At 34.3% G+C, this 18,392-nt stretch overlaps 1 protein-coding gene across 9 annotated transcripts in view; it reads right to left on the bottom strand.

Moving 5' to 3' along the window:
• The window catches only part of COP1 (COP1 E3 ubiquitin ligase), a 276,120-nt gene that overhangs the window by 59,450 nt on the left and 198,278 nt on the right, over nucleotides 1-18,392 (bottom strand). For 6 of the 9 annotated variants that reach the window (XM_089910807.1, XM_089910796.1, XM_089910781.1 and 3 more), the window contains 4 exons: nucleotides 13,702-13,848; nucleotides 9,469-9,586; nucleotides 6,628-6,752; nucleotides 5,408-5,568 (listed from right to left, as the gene is read on the bottom strand). In XM_089910807.1, coding sequence (XP_089766933.1) covers nucleotides 5,408-5,568; nucleotides 6,628-6,752; nucleotides 9,469-9,586; nucleotides 13,702-13,848 — 551 coding nt within the window. The remainder of the gene's footprint in view (nucleotides 1-5,407; nucleotides 5,569-6,627; nucleotides 6,753-9,468; nucleotides 9,587-13,701; nucleotides 13,849-18,392) is intronic. The other 3 variants (XM_022556532.2, XM_022556528.2, XM_089910790.1) reach the window with 1 other exon arrangement.

Raw genomic sequence — 18,392 nt, 5'->3', positions numbered from 1 at the left:
CTTTTTTTTCTTTTTAGTTGTCATGTCTTGTAACTCTTTTTTAATTTATAGGTTTCCTTTCAACTCTTTTTCTCCCTTGCAATTTATGTGTTGAAGAAACTTGATTGCTTAACAGTTTCTGATAGTCTTGGGGATTTTTCCCCTTCATTACCATGGTTCTTTACCATGTTCCTTTTTCCTCTGTATTTCCTGTAAGTGGTTAGGTTTAGAGGCTTAATCAAACATGGGTTGAGTTGACTTCACAGGGTCCCCTCCTTCAGGAGGCCCAATGTATGGCATCTCTCTCTCTCTTTGTGATGCTGTAGCTGGATGCTCAGATCCATTGGTTAGGTTGCAAAATGAGATATTCAAATTTTATCATTACTGCTTTCTTTTCTTTTTATTGTTTTAAAACAGCTTGAGATATAATTCACATACTATACAATTCATCCATTTTAAGTGTACAATTCATCCATTTTAAGTGTACAACTCAATGGTTTTTTTGTATATTCATAGATATGTGCAACTATCACCACACTCAATTTGAGAATATTTCATCATGTCAGGAAGCAACCCTGTACCCTTTAGCTATCATCTCCCTATCTCTCGCCCGCCTAAGCCCTAAGTAACCACTAATCTACTTTTAGTCTCTATAGATTTCCCTCTTCTAGACTTTCATATCAATGGCCAATTCCTCCTCCTTGAAAAACCTTCTTCACTTGGCTTCCCAGGCACCAGTTTTCCTACTATTGATAACCACTCCTCGGTCTTTTTGTTGATTCTTCCTCATTGCCTAAATCACTGAACACTGAAGTACCCTCAAATAAGGTACTCATACTACTTCTAATCTCTGATTACACTCCCTTGGAGAGATCTTATCCCATTTCTTGCTTAAATATCATATGTTGACAGCTACCAAATTTATATGCCTAGCCCCACAATCTGCTGTGAACTCCAACTTGGCAGGTCCACTTACACGGCAAGTAATACCTCAAATTTAACCAGTTCACAACTTTCCTGTGAATCCAAAATTGACATCTCCACTTAGTATTTTTAGTAACTCTCAAATCAGGCTGGTCTAGAGGTCAACTCCTGGTCTTCTCCCCTGATCTTCTCCCATAAGACAGTTCCTCTGGTAATCTTCTCCATCTTAAGGAATGGCAATTCCACTCTTATAGATGCTTGGGGAAAAAACCTCAGTGTCATCCTAGACTTTTCTCTACCGTTCTCCACATGTAATCTATTGGCAGTTCTATTTATTCCAGTTTCAAAATATGAACAAGATCTGGCTACTTCTCACTGGCTTATCACTATTTAATCTTACCTGGATTATTACAACAGCCTTCCTGACTCCTTATGTCTGTTCTCTACAAAACAGCCAAACTGATTTTTAAAAAATTTAAGTCATATTGTATCACTACTTTGCTCAAAATCTTACAATGGCTCCCAAATCCCAGGAAAAACAAAAATCCTTACAATGGTAAACGTGCTCTATTGAAACAGCTCTTCTTCACTGCTCTGAAATTATCTACTACTCCCCACCTAGACCACTGTAGTACAGCAACACTGGCCTTCTTTCTGTTTCTGGAACACTAATCGCATTCTTACTTCAAGACCTTTGAACTGTTTACTACACCTGGAATACTCTTTTCCTACATTTAAATATGGTATACATCTTCATCTCCTTCTAGTCTTTGCTCTAATTCAGCTACTCAGTAAGGCATTGTCACCACCAATTGAAAATTACAACTCCCTACTCCAGCACCCCCATCCCACTTTCCTGCTTAGTTTTTCCCCAAAGCACTTGTCACCTTCATATATATGTATTTTTTTTGTCTGCTCCAGCATATAATATTCTAAGTCTCCTAAGAGGGCCAGAACTTCTTACAGTTTTGTTCAGAGTTTATCTCCAGTATGTAGAACTGTGACTGCACATACTAAGTATCTGCTGAATAAATGAACAAAGGAGTGTCTCACTCCTTCTGCCTCATATAAAATAAGGAAATGAAGTTATTTTTTGTAGCTAATCAAAGTGATAGTTATATAAAAGTCAGATTTAAATTAAATCTGGAATGGTACTAAAGTGAGTTACAGAACTTTTAATCTTTTTATTGTGAAATAAAAGTTCACAATAAAAAGTTCCCTGGTGATGCTGCTCTTTTGGTCTAGGTAGCATACTTTAAGAACTTACTTTGAGGGTCATCCTATGAACTACAATATGCATCCTTTCAGTCTAACATTAATTAGTTCTTTTGCCACCTTCCTTGACAAAACAAGGACTTGAGAACATTTTAATTACATTTATTCTTCTGACTTATGTTATTATTGTCAAGTACTTAATTCTATGTGTGTATTAAGTCCAACAAGACATCATTGCTTTATACAGTCGACGTGCATTTAGATTTACTGCATATTTACCATTTCTATTGCTTTCCATTCCTCTCTGCATGTCTTACCTTTGTCTTCATTTTCTGCATTTTTTTCCTTCTGCCTTAAGAATTACCTTTAAAATTTTCTTTAGTGTAAGTCTGCTGGTGGCAAAATCTTCATTTTCATTCATCTAAAAATGTCTTTATTTTACCTTTGTCTTGAAAGATTTTCATTGGATATGGAATTTTAGATTGGCAGGTATTTTCCTTCACACACTGAAGATCTGGCTCCACTATCTTTTGATTTCTGCTGCTTCACTGAGAAGTTGGCTGTCAGTCTACTTACTCATCCTTTGAAGACAGTTTTTCTCTGCCTTCCTTTAAGAATCCCCCATTGCGTTTTATTTTCAGCAGTTTCGCTATGACGTGTCCCGCCACCAGCAGGGGTCACAGGATCAGGCGCAGTGAGTTTTGATCTAGCAGCTAGTTAGCTTTACGGAAGGATATGAGACAGGATATTCAGCGTGCACAGCATCTTCACACTCATCAGGAGGCCAAGCAAGTATTCACATGCACAGCTTCTTAGATCAAACCACACAGAGTGAGCACAGCTGCCAAGGACAGCTGAAGTGCAGGTGGTTCACCTCAATACAGAGGTGTGCCTTGGTTTCCTGCCAGTCTTGTATCGCTCTCATTGCATAGATGTAAGGCCAACATGTCAACTCACAATTCTCTCAGTCCAGAGGCAATACAGACGAGGGTTCATAATAAATTTAAGAGATAACTAGCTCTTAGCACATAACATTCCTTATTTGTCTTAATTTATTTCCACAGAAGAGTGCTATGAGAAGGCAGACCCAAGGTCCGATTTTCAGCAGGCCTAGGTCTGTTCAGGGTCCAGATCTGATATTAAATCTGTACTCACAATGTAGGTTTCAAGTCATTTATTCTCTGGGGTATGAAGGCTTATTGAATCTCTGCCTTACTGTCTTTCATCAATTTTGTAAAGCTTTCAACAATAATGATTTCTAATATCTGCTTTGGCTGTATTATTTCTCTCCCCTCCTTTTAGGTCTCCTATTGAATATGTTCAACTTTCTTACTTCAACCTCTATCTCCTTTCTCTTTTTTTCATCTCTCCATCTCTTCATTTTTTGTCTCTCCACGCTTCCTTCTGTATATTTTCTTCTAACTTTCCTAAAAGTTCATTAATTCTCTTTTCAACTGTGTCTTATCTTCCATTCAACCCATCCACTAAGTTCTTAATTTTGGTAATTATATTTTTTTAGTTCTAGAATTTTCATTTTAAAAATACTTTTAGGGGCTTCCCTGGTGGCACAGTGGTTGAGAGTCCCCCGTTGATGCAGGGGACACAGGTTCGTGCCCCGGTCTGGGAAGATCCCACATGCCGCGGAGCGCTGGGCCCGTGAGCCATGGCCGCTGAGCCTGCGCGTCCAGAGCCTGTGCTCCGCAACGGGAGAGGCCACAACAGTGAGAGGCCCGCGTACCGCAAAAAAAAAAAAAAAAAAAAAATACTTTTAATTTCCCAATTGAAATTTTCAACCTTGTCTTTCATCTTGTCAGCATGGTTATTTTCAGGCTATGTGTTATAATATCCAGAGCTGCTGTGATTTTGTTTCTATTGTTCAATGCTTATACTAAATTTATTCATGTCGTCTTGGCTTTTCCTGTGTCTCTTTATTTTTTGTTGTGTCCTAGTTATATTTGCAATTTTGAAAAACGTAAAATTCTGAGATGATCTTCTTTAGAAGGTTTTCTTTCAGAGAGGATTTAATTTTGCATTTGTTAACACTAGCAATCTAAGATCACCTCAATTTACTCAGGATTGATATGATCTGAAGTTGAGTTGCAAAATCACTGGGGGCTTATCCTCTACTGCTTTACCCTAGACTAGAGCCCTTTGGGGACCTAAACCAAGGTAAGTTCACCCATATGGTGGTGAGCACTAGACTGCATTCCCTGTGCCCCCATGAAGCTACCATAAGTGCTCAGTCGTTCTACCAAAATTGGCAAATGCTCCCAGGGGAAAAGAATACTCAAAAGCCAGGCTCACATTCCTAGACTGGTAATTCTTTTCTATCTTGTTTACTTTCCAATGACTTAAAACAGGTTTTGGTTTTTAAAATATATATATTGAATACTTGGTCTAACTTTTCCACTTCTACTTAGCGGGAGGGTTGGTCCAAATCACCTAGTCTGCCATTGCCAAAACTGAAGTTGAGTAACAGAACTGTAAACAAGATAGCTTAAATATACCTAATTAAACAGATGTCTTAAAGTAACCATCAAGTAGAATTTTTTGGTGTCAAAACTAAAACCAAGTCAGTACCTAAAAAGCTATTTTTAAAAAGATGACATTAATGCATGACTAATGTTCACAAAATCAAGACAATAAAAACGATTATTTCTTCATATAACTTATGAGAAAGCCTGCACTTTAAAATGTATAAATAACAAGTTTGAGGAAGCTGTTTTTTTTGGCAACCTAAAAGTGCAACTTGCTTGTTAACTGAATGTGTTTAAATATTCTTGTATAAATGTATTTTGTAGAGAGAAATTCTACCCTGAAATAGTATTTAATTAGGTATACATACAGGCCACTCTCCTTTCCCTACATCAAATTTTTTCCTTCTAATACAATACCAGGTTCAGCTGAATGTTTACTAAGCCTATATTGCATGTGACTAATAAGGAAAATGAGACACAGTGTGTTTTCTGGAGAAATTTCCAGTCCTATAGGAGAAGAGATAGAGATAATGTGATAATGCTGTAACAGAGGTATGCACATGATGCTATGGGCACACAGGGGAGACATCATGTCAGCATGAAGTGACATTCCAATTACTGTTCCATTTGTGACATTTCAATTACTACTTTCTAAAATGCCTGTTTCCTTTGGTGATGCAATACTAAGCAAAAAAGAAAATGTATATAACATATCAATTTATATTTTAAACTTAAAAAAACTTACCTGTGTATACATAAACATAATGCATTATATGAGACACCAAGGTGAAAAAACTGATATAAAAACTCACCCCATCTGGCAGTGCCCTCCAGCACACAGCGCTAACGAACTCATTTGTATCATCTTCTTTTCGGTCTTTGTCCAGAACACTTTTGACCGTATCAAACTTAAAAGTTAGCAAAGTCTTAGAAAGTCCTTTATAGTACAGGTAAAGAGAGTTGTTCTCACTTCCTGAAAAATATTTAAAAATAATTTTTTTAGAGTGGGAGAACTTAGAATTAGGATATCACATTCATAAGGTAACTATCACTCAATGTTTAAGTTCAAAGACTAATAATCTTTTATGGTAAAATATGAAAGACCAGAGCACAGGATTTCTTGGGAATCATATGAGAAAAGGATTCACAGAAAAAAACTTATACTTTCCTAACCTAAAGAAATAACCCACTGTCAAATGATATAACAATACTGATACAAAAATCATTTTAGCAGAGGTCTAGAGAAGAACCAGAAGTGTGTTATTATAGCATGATCTTGAATTACATTTATAAAGATTTTTATCTAGAGGGGAAGAAGAAAGTTATAGCACTTAAAAAGGCAGATTTTAATAATCTACAAAACTTATTTCCCATTCCCCAATAAAAGTTGAGTAGTCTAGAAACCTGTATTTTTGAGCAGTCTATCAAAGTAAGAGATTTGCTTTGACAGGGTTTAGGTTCATATACCTGTAGAGACAGTCAACTTTACTGAATAAAAGGCCAAGTCACTTGAAAGTACTGACGAAAGTTCATATATTCAGGCATCAGATGTATTAAAGCATTTGAACAGTACCAAATTTGACTTTTCTACTGCTAATTTAAATTTGTATAAATTATCAACAATGAAAGTCCTAGAAAAACAGATCAAGACTACCCAAACAGACTGTTTATTGAAGGGAACATTATATAGGGGAAAATGAACATCAAGCTTTAGAAGACAAATGTCTCCAAAATTAAGATATCAGCAGAAACTAATATTTTCTGTCTTCTACATAACATCTATAGAAATTATATTTTACCGGAGAACAACTACAAAACGTATTTAACAATCTTATGCTATTTCATGTGGTCAGGGCTTGTGCTCAGTGAAGGAGAGAAGGACTAATGCTTTTTCTAATCTGAGGAAAATTCAACATGCTGTCTTCTGAATGTATAGATCATTTCCTGAATTGGTATGTAGTCTATTCCATTGAATGCAATTTCAGTGACAGATATCTATTTAAAAGTTCCAGGAAACGACAGTTTCACTTACCACAAGCTATATAATCTCCATTGGAAGCGAGGCCTACAAAGTTTTTTTCATTGATATGACCCTTGAAGGAACGTAGACAGTATGGCTTCCCTACATTCCACAGCTTTAGCTGGCTGTCTGTTGAACTGAGATAAACACAAAAAGTTAGAACAACTTTAAGATCTCATTACATGAAACCCATCACTACTAATTAGAGGCAATCCGGTTTGGTGGTTGAGAATGCAGACTCTGGAGCTAGACTGTCTGAGTCAGAATGGTCAATATGCCATTAGTTTGCTTTTGACCTTAGGAAAGTTATACAACCTCTTTGGCCTCAATTTTTTCATCAGTTAAATGTGAAATATAATGATTCCTATCTTATAGAATTAGATGAATTCTATAAGATACTGCAAAAATTAAATTAATTCATTCTAAATGCTTTCAATAGTACCTGGGCATGTAGGAAGTAACAAACATTAGCCATCATACCATCACCATCAAACAACAACAGAGCTCTATTGGCAGCTGTGCTTAATTTCAGTTGTTCCAGTTGATTTGATTTACTTTTCAACTGTTGAATTATATTAGTATACTGAATATAAACTATTGATATTTTCACAGCTTAGTTGTACCTACAGGGGTGGAATACTATGAATGGTTGAATGGTCTATATAGTTTATCTTAATAAAATAATACGCAAATGCAGCTATTAATCAAAAAATAATTGAATATAAAAATCACCGCTAATCCTATCACACAAAGACAGTCTTAGGATTTGAATAAAATATCAAGTTTTTGTTTTCTTCTGACTTTTTGTTACAAAAATTGGATCATAACAACACATATTATTTTGTAAAGTGCTTCTTGCTTGTTCAACAATTCGTTTTACATTGTTTATGTAAAATAAATATGTTTCTATATCTTTATTAATGACTACACAATAAATCATCTTTTCTCTTGCTCTAACATTCACAGAATAGGGCACCATGCTAAATGTTTTACATAGATTATTTTATTCAGAGATTCACAAAATAAGTAGTATTATTAGCTCCATTTCAGAGGTGAGGAAACAGATTTAGGTTAAGGATATTTTCAAGGTACCACAGCTAGTAACTAGTAGAGCCAAGATTGAAATTGTCTTATCTCAGAGGCTACACTCCAAACACTTCTCTATTGCTTCTCAGCATTTTTCAACATAACATCTATTCTTAGACATTTATGTTTTGTTTTTTGTTTTTTGTTTTGGCCACGCCACGTGGCTTGTGGGATCTTAGTTCCCCAACCTGGGATTGAACCCAGGCCCCAGTAGTAGAAGCGCAGAATGCTAACCACTGGACTGCCAGGGAATTTCTGACATTTATGTTGTTTTAAATTTGTTTTTTGCTCAACAATATTGCATTGAAAATCCCTTTATATGTATGTGTGTGTGTGTGTGTGTCACAGCCCAAGAATTCAGAGGCTGCAGCAATATGTATATAGTTTAATATTACTTTTTCATATTTCCAAACATACTTGTGGGTAAATGTCTTACATACTTCTAACACAAATATGTCCAAGAGGAAAATCATCATGATTTATAAAAACTAAGAAGGAAAAAAGACTGGTGAATATACAAACCACAAATCTGCATTAAAATGGTAAACTAAGATTTCCAATTTATACAATTAAGTATACATATACTTCAACTAGTTGAAATCAAACTAATTGATTCAACACTTATAAGTCTGAAATTTAAGAAAAATACTTAACATATAATCATTCATATTTGAATCTGAATAAAATTTTAATTTACTGCCCATTATTACTCCTAAAGGTGGGATACTTTTTGACTGGTTACCACTTAACTTAGATTTGTGAACTAATTTCCTCTATTAACTCCTCTTAGAAAGCTCAGCTCTCACTTTCTTTTTTTCCTTTTTTGTAACTCAATTCAAATTACCTTGTTAAATCAACTCAAATTACCAAGTTCTTATCTAGAGCAACCAGTATGGAGGCAGATGTGGTGGGAGATCCCAAGTATAAGGCACTGGCATTAATAATCTCCTAAGAGATATTAGAAACTATGTGAAAGAAAGAAAACAATGTACAATTAGGCTTGAGAAGAAATAATATGTATGAAAAAAAGGAGACTGAGAATGGGTATTTACTAGAATAATACAAAATAAAGAGAACAATGATATGGATAACAGAAAGAAGGGACTGTCTCAGTAGAAAAGCTTACTTAACAGTATTTTAGCAACTGAGATTTATTTACCTGGTTGACATCTTGTTTCCTTCAACAAAACAAAAGACAACTAAAAGCTTATTTTATGATTCTCTAGTTCAGAAGGCTTCTCAAAGGATATTTGTCAGGTGTAAGCAGTCACATTTAGAAAGTTCTCTTCAAAACATATTTAAAACTCACCACGAAATCATTGGGAGATCAAATAACATGGAATCATGAAAGTCAACCAAATATTGTTGAAAACCAAAAATGATACTACTATACTGCAATATAGATCAATATATAATAACATATTAGTGGTCTTAAATAAATAAAACACTTCTCATTCTACTGCATCAACTATATTGCTTCTCTCTTTTTAAGGAGCAGGGGCTGAAATCCAATCTGAAGTTCAAATGTTTAAGGGGGTAGCATTAAAAAATAGTATCATCTGGATTTTATTCACAAATTACATATAAAAGTGAGCAACACAGACTAGAATATATATGTATTTTAATTAGACAAGTTATAAAAATCTACAATTTAAGAAAAAGTGCATATACCACAGTGTTATTCTTCACAAAACCCACAGTGACATTACAAACTGGTAAATGATGGCATGTTAAATAAGCTCAACTTCTGAAAAGGGTAATACTCACGCAGAGACAATTTCCTCACCACTCACAAACTTTGCATAAGAGACTGCTTTTCGGTGTCCTTTGAATACCATGATTGGCTGTTTAGTGTTACGAAGATCATAGTAGTGAACACAGTGATCTAAAATAAAACAAAACAAAAAGAGAAAAATGTAGTAAATGAAGAAATGGAAGGCAAAGCTTATTTTAACTGGTTTGGGTGTTTTTCATCAAATGTTTAAGAAACAATATCCCACCTATAACAGTCAGAAAACTAAGAGCAATGACTCATTTTCAAAGATAAGAACATACAGCAGGTTTTCTGTTTTGAATCTAGGAGACTATGGTTGTGTAAAAAAGTGTATATACATATGCCAAAGTCAGTCTGAAAGGGAGTTCCACTGATATTTCTTGAGATCCTGGCTCTAGAAACAGTATTAAGGATTCAAAATAACTGGAAAATTTTTAACGTATCCTTACATTTTCATGGCTTTATAAAAGTAATGTAAACATTTTGGGTTTCTGGTTAAACAAAATGAAATATAATTTTATTCCCCACATTTGCTTTTTAAAATACACTTTCTTGAGACACATTTTACATATAATAAAAATCTACTCACTGTAAGTACATAATTCAATGATTTTTAGTAACGTTACCCAGTGCTGCAACCAACACCATAAATCAGTTTTAGAACGTTTTCTTCATCCCAATAAGATCCCTCGTGCACATTTACCACCCACCACCTAGGCAACCACTGTATTTTACCTCTATACGTTTGCCTTTTCTGAACACTTTATATAAATGAAATCATACAATATGTGACTTTTATGTATGGATGGCTTCTTACACTTTACATGATGTTTTTGCAATCCATCCATGTTTTAACATGTGTCAGCAGTTTATTATTTTCTATTGCTGAACAGTATCCATTGCATGGATATACCACATCTTGTCTGTCCACTCACCAGTTTATGGATATTTGTTTCCATTTTTTGGTTATTGTGAATAATGCTGCTATAAACAATCACATTCAAATCTTTGCATGGACATTTATTTAGGTCTCAGGTAGATAACTGAAAAGTGTAATTACTGTGTCACGTGACAACTCTGTGTTTAACTTTTTAAGAAACTGGTCACTGTACCATTTCACATTCCCACCAGCAATACATGATGGTTCCAATTCCTTTACTTGAGTTCTTAGAAAATTTTGGAAACACATCCGAAATGTGTTTTGCAAATATTTTCAACCTTTCTGTTGCTTATCTTTTTAGATAAGTACAGAAGTTTTGAACTTTGATAAGGTCCAATTTATCTTTTTTTCTTTCATAGAACACACTCTTGGTGTTGCAAATACGAAAACTGACTAATCCAAGGTCTTAAAGATTTTTCTATTTTTTTTCTAACTGCTTTATTGTTTTGGTTCTTACATTTAAGTCTGTGATCAATTTTAAGTTAATTTCTGTGTGTATGGTGTGAAATAAAGGTCTTAGGTCATCTTTTTGCACGTGGATGGATATGAATCCAGTTGTCCCAGTATCATTTGAGAACAGACTTTTTCCCCAATGAACCGCTCTGGCACCTCTGTTGAAAATGAATGGACTATAAATAAGGATTTTCTTTTGGATTCTTAATTCTAATCAACTGATCCACAGATGTCTACTCTTCTGCCAGTACAACAATGCCTTAATAACTACAGCTTTGTAATTTTGAAATTGGGAAGAAAAAGTCCTCCAAATTTTTCTTTTTCCTCAAAATTGTTTTGCTCTTGTTTGCCCCAACTGGTATCACAGCCTTTGATAGTTGTGATACTACATCTGATTGTTTTCAACAATACCCTGGGTACAGGTCTTTTCCCATGGAGGCTCTGAATCAGGTCAAACGGAAACAACATCTTGCAAATGGAGCTTTTTCTTTTCTAGTGAGTTGTAAGTCAGGTCAAGTAGTGAAAGTGATCTGGAAATGGGGATTTTTGAGAAGCTCCAAAACCAGTTTTTACCCCAGTGGTGACAACAAGGCTGCTGGTTTTCAAAGTTTCCATAACTATAATGTTGGTTCATTTTTATAAATTTGCCAGTATTTTTGTTGCTTATATGGAAAAGTATTCCCACATTGCCGTTTATGTTTATTATTGTAATTGCATTAAGTGATCACCTCAAATGACAGCATTCAGCTTATCCTGTGGAAGTACAAATGTATAGCTGTAATCTGTTCGGCATGTGTTAGAGTAAAAATGGAAGAAAAAAATCCTCCTTCATCCGCTGTGCTCATGTTAAATTTATCAGTAAAAGACAGTAAACTTCTCTCTTGCAGTAAATAATTCAAAATTGAAAAACATTTTAGTAAAATAAGTCTTTAATTTTTCAAGTTATCTGAAAATAATGATACTATAAAATAGCATACTACAGTATAATGATATACTACCTCATTCTCAGGCTAATAAAAAAACAAAAGGGGATGTAATATGTAAAAGATATAGGGGTATAAGTAAAGGTTAAATTATGTCATTGTGTATTGCAAAAAGATTTTTCAGTAGCTGGAATGAGAAAAGTAGTGTGGAGACTGAGTAAGAAATGCAGGTGTTTCTGTAGACATGGCAGCCTGAAAAGAAATTGTACTGCAGTACTCAGAACCAGCTTACCATGTGCGATTTATTTTCAGCAAAATATATACTAGCTATCACATTACTGTTATTATGTCATCATGTTGGGTTTCTTTTCTTTTTTTGGTTTTATATTTTCACTGTATTTAGTTAGAATCTGACTTGACTTTATAGTTGCTTTAAGAGCTAAGAACACACAAAGGTGATCTTCAGTTGTACATTTGTGCATATACTTTAGCAATATTATGATATAAATAATTTAGGTAAGTAGGTTAAGTCCTCAATAATTTTTTTCCTTTATAAAAGGGAAGTCTTTCTGAAGTGTCACTATAATTCTAATAGTCTTAATAATTTGAAGATATAATATATGATCTCATCTCTATTTTTCTTTTCCCCCTTTTTTACTTTGAAAAATTTCAAATCTGCAGAAAAGTTGAAAGAATAATACAATGAATACCTTTGTACCTTTCAATCCAGACTCACCAACTGTAAGCATTTTACAAAATTTGCTTTATCCTCCCTTCTAAAAACAAAAAGCACACGTACTTTTTTTCCCCCTTGAACCATCTGAAACTAAGTTTTAAATATCAGGATACTTTACCCATAAAAATGTCAGCACCCACCTTCTAAAAAGAAGGAAACTCTTCAACAATATCATATGTCATACTCAAGAAATTAATACTGACATGAGAATATAACTTAATATGTATTCTGTATTCAAATATCCCAACTGTTTAAAATGTATCCTGAAAACTATTTAATTTTGCTAAAGGGTCACGCACTATATTTAGTTTCGACGACTGTCATTTTATATATAACATTTTCATAATACTGTTATTTTTGAAGCATCTAGGCTACTTGTTTTGCAAAGTGTTCCACAAGTCTAAATTTGTCTGAATGTTTTCTCATTATTATGCTCTTATTACATAGCTTTGACAAGATTACTATAAAACTGATGGTCCTTCCTACTGCATCACATCAGGAGGCATATAATGTTTGTTCCATTGGTGGTCCTAAATTTGATTGTTTAGTTAAATGCCCCATGGCCTTGTCAATGTAAACAGAATCTGTTTCTTTTTCTTTAACTTTTTAATCAAACTATGCTACTTGTAAAACCATGAAGAGGAATACCAAGAAAGAACAATTTCCAGTACAATGAATAATTTTCCTATAGGGATACTAAAAAAAATAAACCAAAACAAAGCAAAACACCCAAACAAACACAGTTTCACCATTAATAAGGTAATCATTACTGATATGCTAAAATAATAGGGTGGAAATAATTTGTCTGGAATAGACGTAGAAATATCTTATTGAACTTAATGTTTAATGAACAGTTCATTACCTTCTACTAAAGTAAGAATAAACCAAGTATAACTGATAAGTCAAAGTTTTTAAATACAGTTTATGACACAGCCACCCTAGACTGTGTTCCAAAAAGCAAGAAGACAATATGGCCAATCAGAGATCAAACTGAATTTTTAAAGTCCTCGATACTATTTTCAGGTTTCCCAGATGCTTGAGAATTTATAAAAATTCTCAATGTTCCAGCTTTTGGATATCACCAAGATAGGGTTGGGATGAGAAAGCAAGTTGGAGAAATCCTTAGAAAGCATTCCTTAGGCAGGGCAAATAACTTTAGTATTTAAAAACACACAGGTCGGGCTTTCCTGGTGGCACAGTGGTTGAGAGTCCGCCTGCCGATGCAGGGGACACGGGTTCGTGCCCCGGTCCGGGAAGATGCCACATGCCGCGGAGCGGCTGGGTCCGTGAGTCATGGCCGCTGAGCCTGCGCGTCCGGAGCCTGTGGTCCGCAACGGGAGAGGCCACAGAAGTGAGAGGGCCGTGTACCGCACAAAAAAACACACAGGTTCACTGGTTACTGATATTTATCTCATATAGCTATCATTACTGTTCTTAAAAACAATGATTAAATCATTTTTACCTCCTTTAAGCCTTTGATGATATCCTAACATACCACCTCAGAGATCTGAAAGAAAGCTAATCTTTGGAAACAGAAAGATCAAGCAAGTATAAGTTAAATAATACAAATGCACACGGAATACTTTGGAAGCATTTGCTTTTAACACCAGCTCTGAATCTGGTTGTTAGATCTTTGTTCATCATTTGAGAAAGAATCAGAAACTGTCATTGCTTATTTTTTTACCGTATATAAAACCCTAGAAAGACATATTAACTTTAGCCCACTATTATGTACGCTTTACTTTATGAGTCACCCCTCCTTACCAGTCTGCAAAAGATGCACAAGCAATTGTGATATTCTCCTAGTGTCACAGAAGTAGCAACTATCTATCTGTACATTAGAGATTAAGCCACAATCATCAAATCAGCAGCAGTTAAAAACAAACGAATAAGTTTTCCAGTTCTACACATAAGGTGCTTAGAAGTTAACACTCCATCCTAACAACAACTAAAAGGTAAACAGACTAAAAAATCAACAACTATTCTAGGATCCATAAGAGAGATGAGGGCCAAGGTCAACCGCTGACACAAAGATTGGAAAGACAAAAGCAGATACAGGGAGTCATAGCTTATCAGAGCAGAGACTCGCAAGGAGAAATTGCCATGGGGAACCAGAATCTGGGTATAAAAATTTGAACTGTAACAGGTGAATTGCTGAAGGCTCAGTGTGGACAAGTCTAAGAGTTAAAAATTCCAGAAGGATCCAGTCATAGGAGTCCTCCATAATTTTGTCAGATTTATTTCTAGAAGCTTGATCAGGTTCTTAAAGGCAGAATGCAGAGGATTTTTAGAGCAGTGAAAATACTCTATATGATACTATGATGATGAATACATTTGTCCAAATCCACAGAACGTACAATACCACAACTGGTGATTATGATGTGTCAATGTATATTCATCAATTGTAACAAATGTACCACTCTGGAGGGAGATATTGATAATTGGGGGTTATGCATGGGTAGGGCGGGAGGCATAGGGGAACTCTCTGTTATCTCCCTCTCAATTTTGGTGTGAACCTAAAACTGTACTAAAAAAAAAAAAAAAAGTCTTTAAAAAGAAGTCTCAGTTATGTATCAATATATTTTCCCAAAATTAAAAACAAAAACTCAGTTAAGAAAAAGTAGCAGAAACATTTATAATATCCTCCCTGGCTTAACTTACTTAGAACCTCAGGATATAAAACCGATTAAAGTAAGAGCTGCTCTGGTTAGAGCCCAAGGAGGAACAGGAGCCCTTTTCTAAGCCTCTTCTCTCCCTACATTTGGCTTTCCTTCCCACCTGCCAACTCTTGAGAAATCTGAAGAGACAGAATTTGAAAATTAATAATTTTATTATTGATCACTATGAAAAAATGACTTCCTTTATTTTTTCCCAAATTTATCTCTATTTATGGTAGGGAGAGAGTATATTAATGAATTTTTAATGCTTAATTCCAAAGTTCACGGGCAAATAAATACTTTTACAAATCGCTACTATGACCACTCCCAAATCCAGTTCAAAATATCAATAACACCTATTTTTTTCAATATCTATTTGTATATGTTCATGATTTGTTGGTTTTAATTATCTCTGATGGAAGAAAGTGTGTTTCCCCTAAAAGAGTTTCTCTTGTGCTGTCTCTAAAACTAGACCGGCAACAGGGAAAATATTGTTTAAATCTTCATACTCACTAATACGACCCAGTACAATGTTCTATACATAGACATTAGTGGCTAAACAATGATATCATTGTAAGCTTTATCACTTGGAAACGCAGAAAAATATGTATCACGTATAGAAAAGTCTTAATGTTTGTGTTTGTTATTTGAATTCATCTGAAAGTATACACAATGAATTACTTGTGGAATATATAGTTTTATTACCATACTGCTGTAATAGGTTACAGATAAACATAAACCACACAATCTAAAATATTCACAGTGGCTTATAAAACATTAAATAAGCACAAAATGTGGGCAAAATTTCCTGGTTTCACAGTTTGCCTTCTTTAGAATCAGTCTCTACATAATAAAATGTGTGCTAATTACCAGGGAAATTTAAGGATCTGTTTTCCTCTTCTGCTTAGTAGGTGATATTTTTTAAACAATTAGATTTTTATAAAATTATTCAAACATCATAAATCTAAATTCAGAGGCAATGTCTTACAAATCTAAATGGCTGTAGAAATATAAAATGGGCATGCCCACACTAGAAATAAAAGACTGAAATACATACTCAAAATGCAGTAGAAAATTATTTCCTCAACGTAGTAGAAAATTATTTCCTAGTTTGCTAAGTTTATGTATAGCCAAACTAACCACCTGTAAAAATATGTGAATATTTACTTTGTGAGAATTAATTTGCTTCAGTCTTTACTGATCTGCTTTACTTCAATCTCTTTTCACAAAATGGTTGTCTAAATTAATGGTAGTAGGAAAGAACCAAAAGAAAAAAAAAAAACTAAATAGTTTTTATACAGTATTTAGCTGAAAACTTTTAAAATTTTAATAAAATAACCCAATCAGGGGATTTGGTCTTTGAACTGGTAAATTTAATCTGTTTCAATTTACTGTGTTCAGATTAGTCAGATGTTTGGATTAACTCTCATCACCTTAGTTTTTACTTTTTATCCTGGCTTTTTCTATGGTTCTTCATTTCCTTGTTTCCTGCCTGCTATAGATTGAGTTCTTTTTAATACAGATTGAGTTTTCTCTCCTACTGTAGGTTTGGAAGTAGAGATTCTATTTCTATTCTTTAATGATTATGCTTAAAATTGTAGAATGAACGTATGACTTGAAGAACAAAGTTAATTAATATTGTTACACAGATTATACAAAAACCTTAGATTGTTTTCCATTGCATCAATACTCCTCCAAAACCTCGGTTACACTTTGTCCAAATTTTTACTTCCATCTTTTTAAAACATCCAAATTAGTCTCATTTTTCTATTATTGTTGTTGTTGTTTTATTCAGTCAATGCTAAGATTTACCCACATTTATGAATTTCTTTGCTCACAAGATTTCACTCCTTGTATTTTATTCAATTCTTGATTTAATTCTCTTCTTTTGTCTGTTTCTCTGTGGTGGGGGCAAGAAGAAGCAGCATCCTATGCCATGAAGTCAGTGGTTAGAATTCTCAGGGGTCCAGCTCCTCTCCACCACTCAGAGCCCAGGCTAAGACAAAGTTTCTGGAGATTTCCCCATGTAGATACGCAGATAGGCAATTACAACACCCTAGGTACACACTTCCCAGGTCCACATCACCTGTTCCCTCCCCACTAACTCTTCAATATCCAAGTCTCTGGATTACTGAGGCCAGCAACTTTCCATCACCACCAGGCAACATAACTTCAGCTCACATGTTTACTTCTCTGGTTTTTATATTCTGCTTTGTTTGTGACCCTTTGTGATTTCAATACTTTATAAGCTATGCATCTAAAATAATACTTTATATATTTTATCTAAAATAATGATTATGTAAAATAAATAAAATGTTTATTGGCAGAGGATTTTCAGTTTATCTAGTCTATCACACTGTTAGAACCAGAACTCCCTTTTGAGAATTTTATTACTTCAATTGGTATAACCATTTGTGGCAAGTTTCAAAATAAAAGACTGATTAACCCTTCACTACGTCAAGTAACTACTTTTCTGGTGTATTTCACAGCTGTCCCTCCATTTCCAGAGGTACTTTCATCCAACCCAGGGTATTATTATTAATATAAAGTATATTTTTATATTAAGTGTCTTTCTATAGCAAGTGTCTTTCTATAGCAGTAATATAATAGGTAGACTCCATGCAAGTAAATGATTGAAAACTAATCTAAAATGGAGAATTTAAGTGCAAAAGATAATGTAGATTTGGGGTTCAGTCTATTTAATGACCTCCTTTATGCTTTTTTTAAAGTCATAATGAATCCTATTATCTCAATAATAACAGTTCATAAGAAAAAACAATTTGGTTTTTCTCTTTTACTAGACAGATTTGGTCCTTATGTTTTGCTAAATGCTATTAAAACAGAGACTTAGTATTTTAATTCAGTTATGTTCATCAGACAAAAACAGCTTTCTTACTATGACATATAAAGGGTCTTCATTATTTAGCCTACATCTGCATTTCCAAATTCTTGTTCCACCAATTCAGGAACCTGTAAATATTTTTAGCATAGTTATTCTTGTCCCAGGAGAAGACAGAGGGGTACACATGAAAATGATATAAGGAGCAATTTCAGAATACAAATGCTTGGTCTCCTCTCTAAAGATTCTAATTCAGTAGGTCTATGATAGGGCCCAGACATGAATAATGTTTCAGCTTCTCAAAAAAGACTGATATGTCTCATAATGTAAAAACACTATTCTAATGCTATTTTTTACAACATACTATAA

The sequence above is a fragment of the Delphinapterus leucas genome, chromosome 1 (assembly GCF_059928025.1).
Source record: "Delphinapterus leucas isolate spDelLeu-1000000601 "Yukka" chromosome 1, BTC_Dleu_Yukka2, whole genome shotgun sequence".
NCBI lineage: Eukaryota > Metazoa > Chordata > Mammalia > Artiodactyla > Monodontidae > Delphinapterus > Delphinapterus leucas.
Note: the sequence above shows the minus strand (reverse complement) of the source record. Positions and strands in the feature narration are given on the sequence as shown.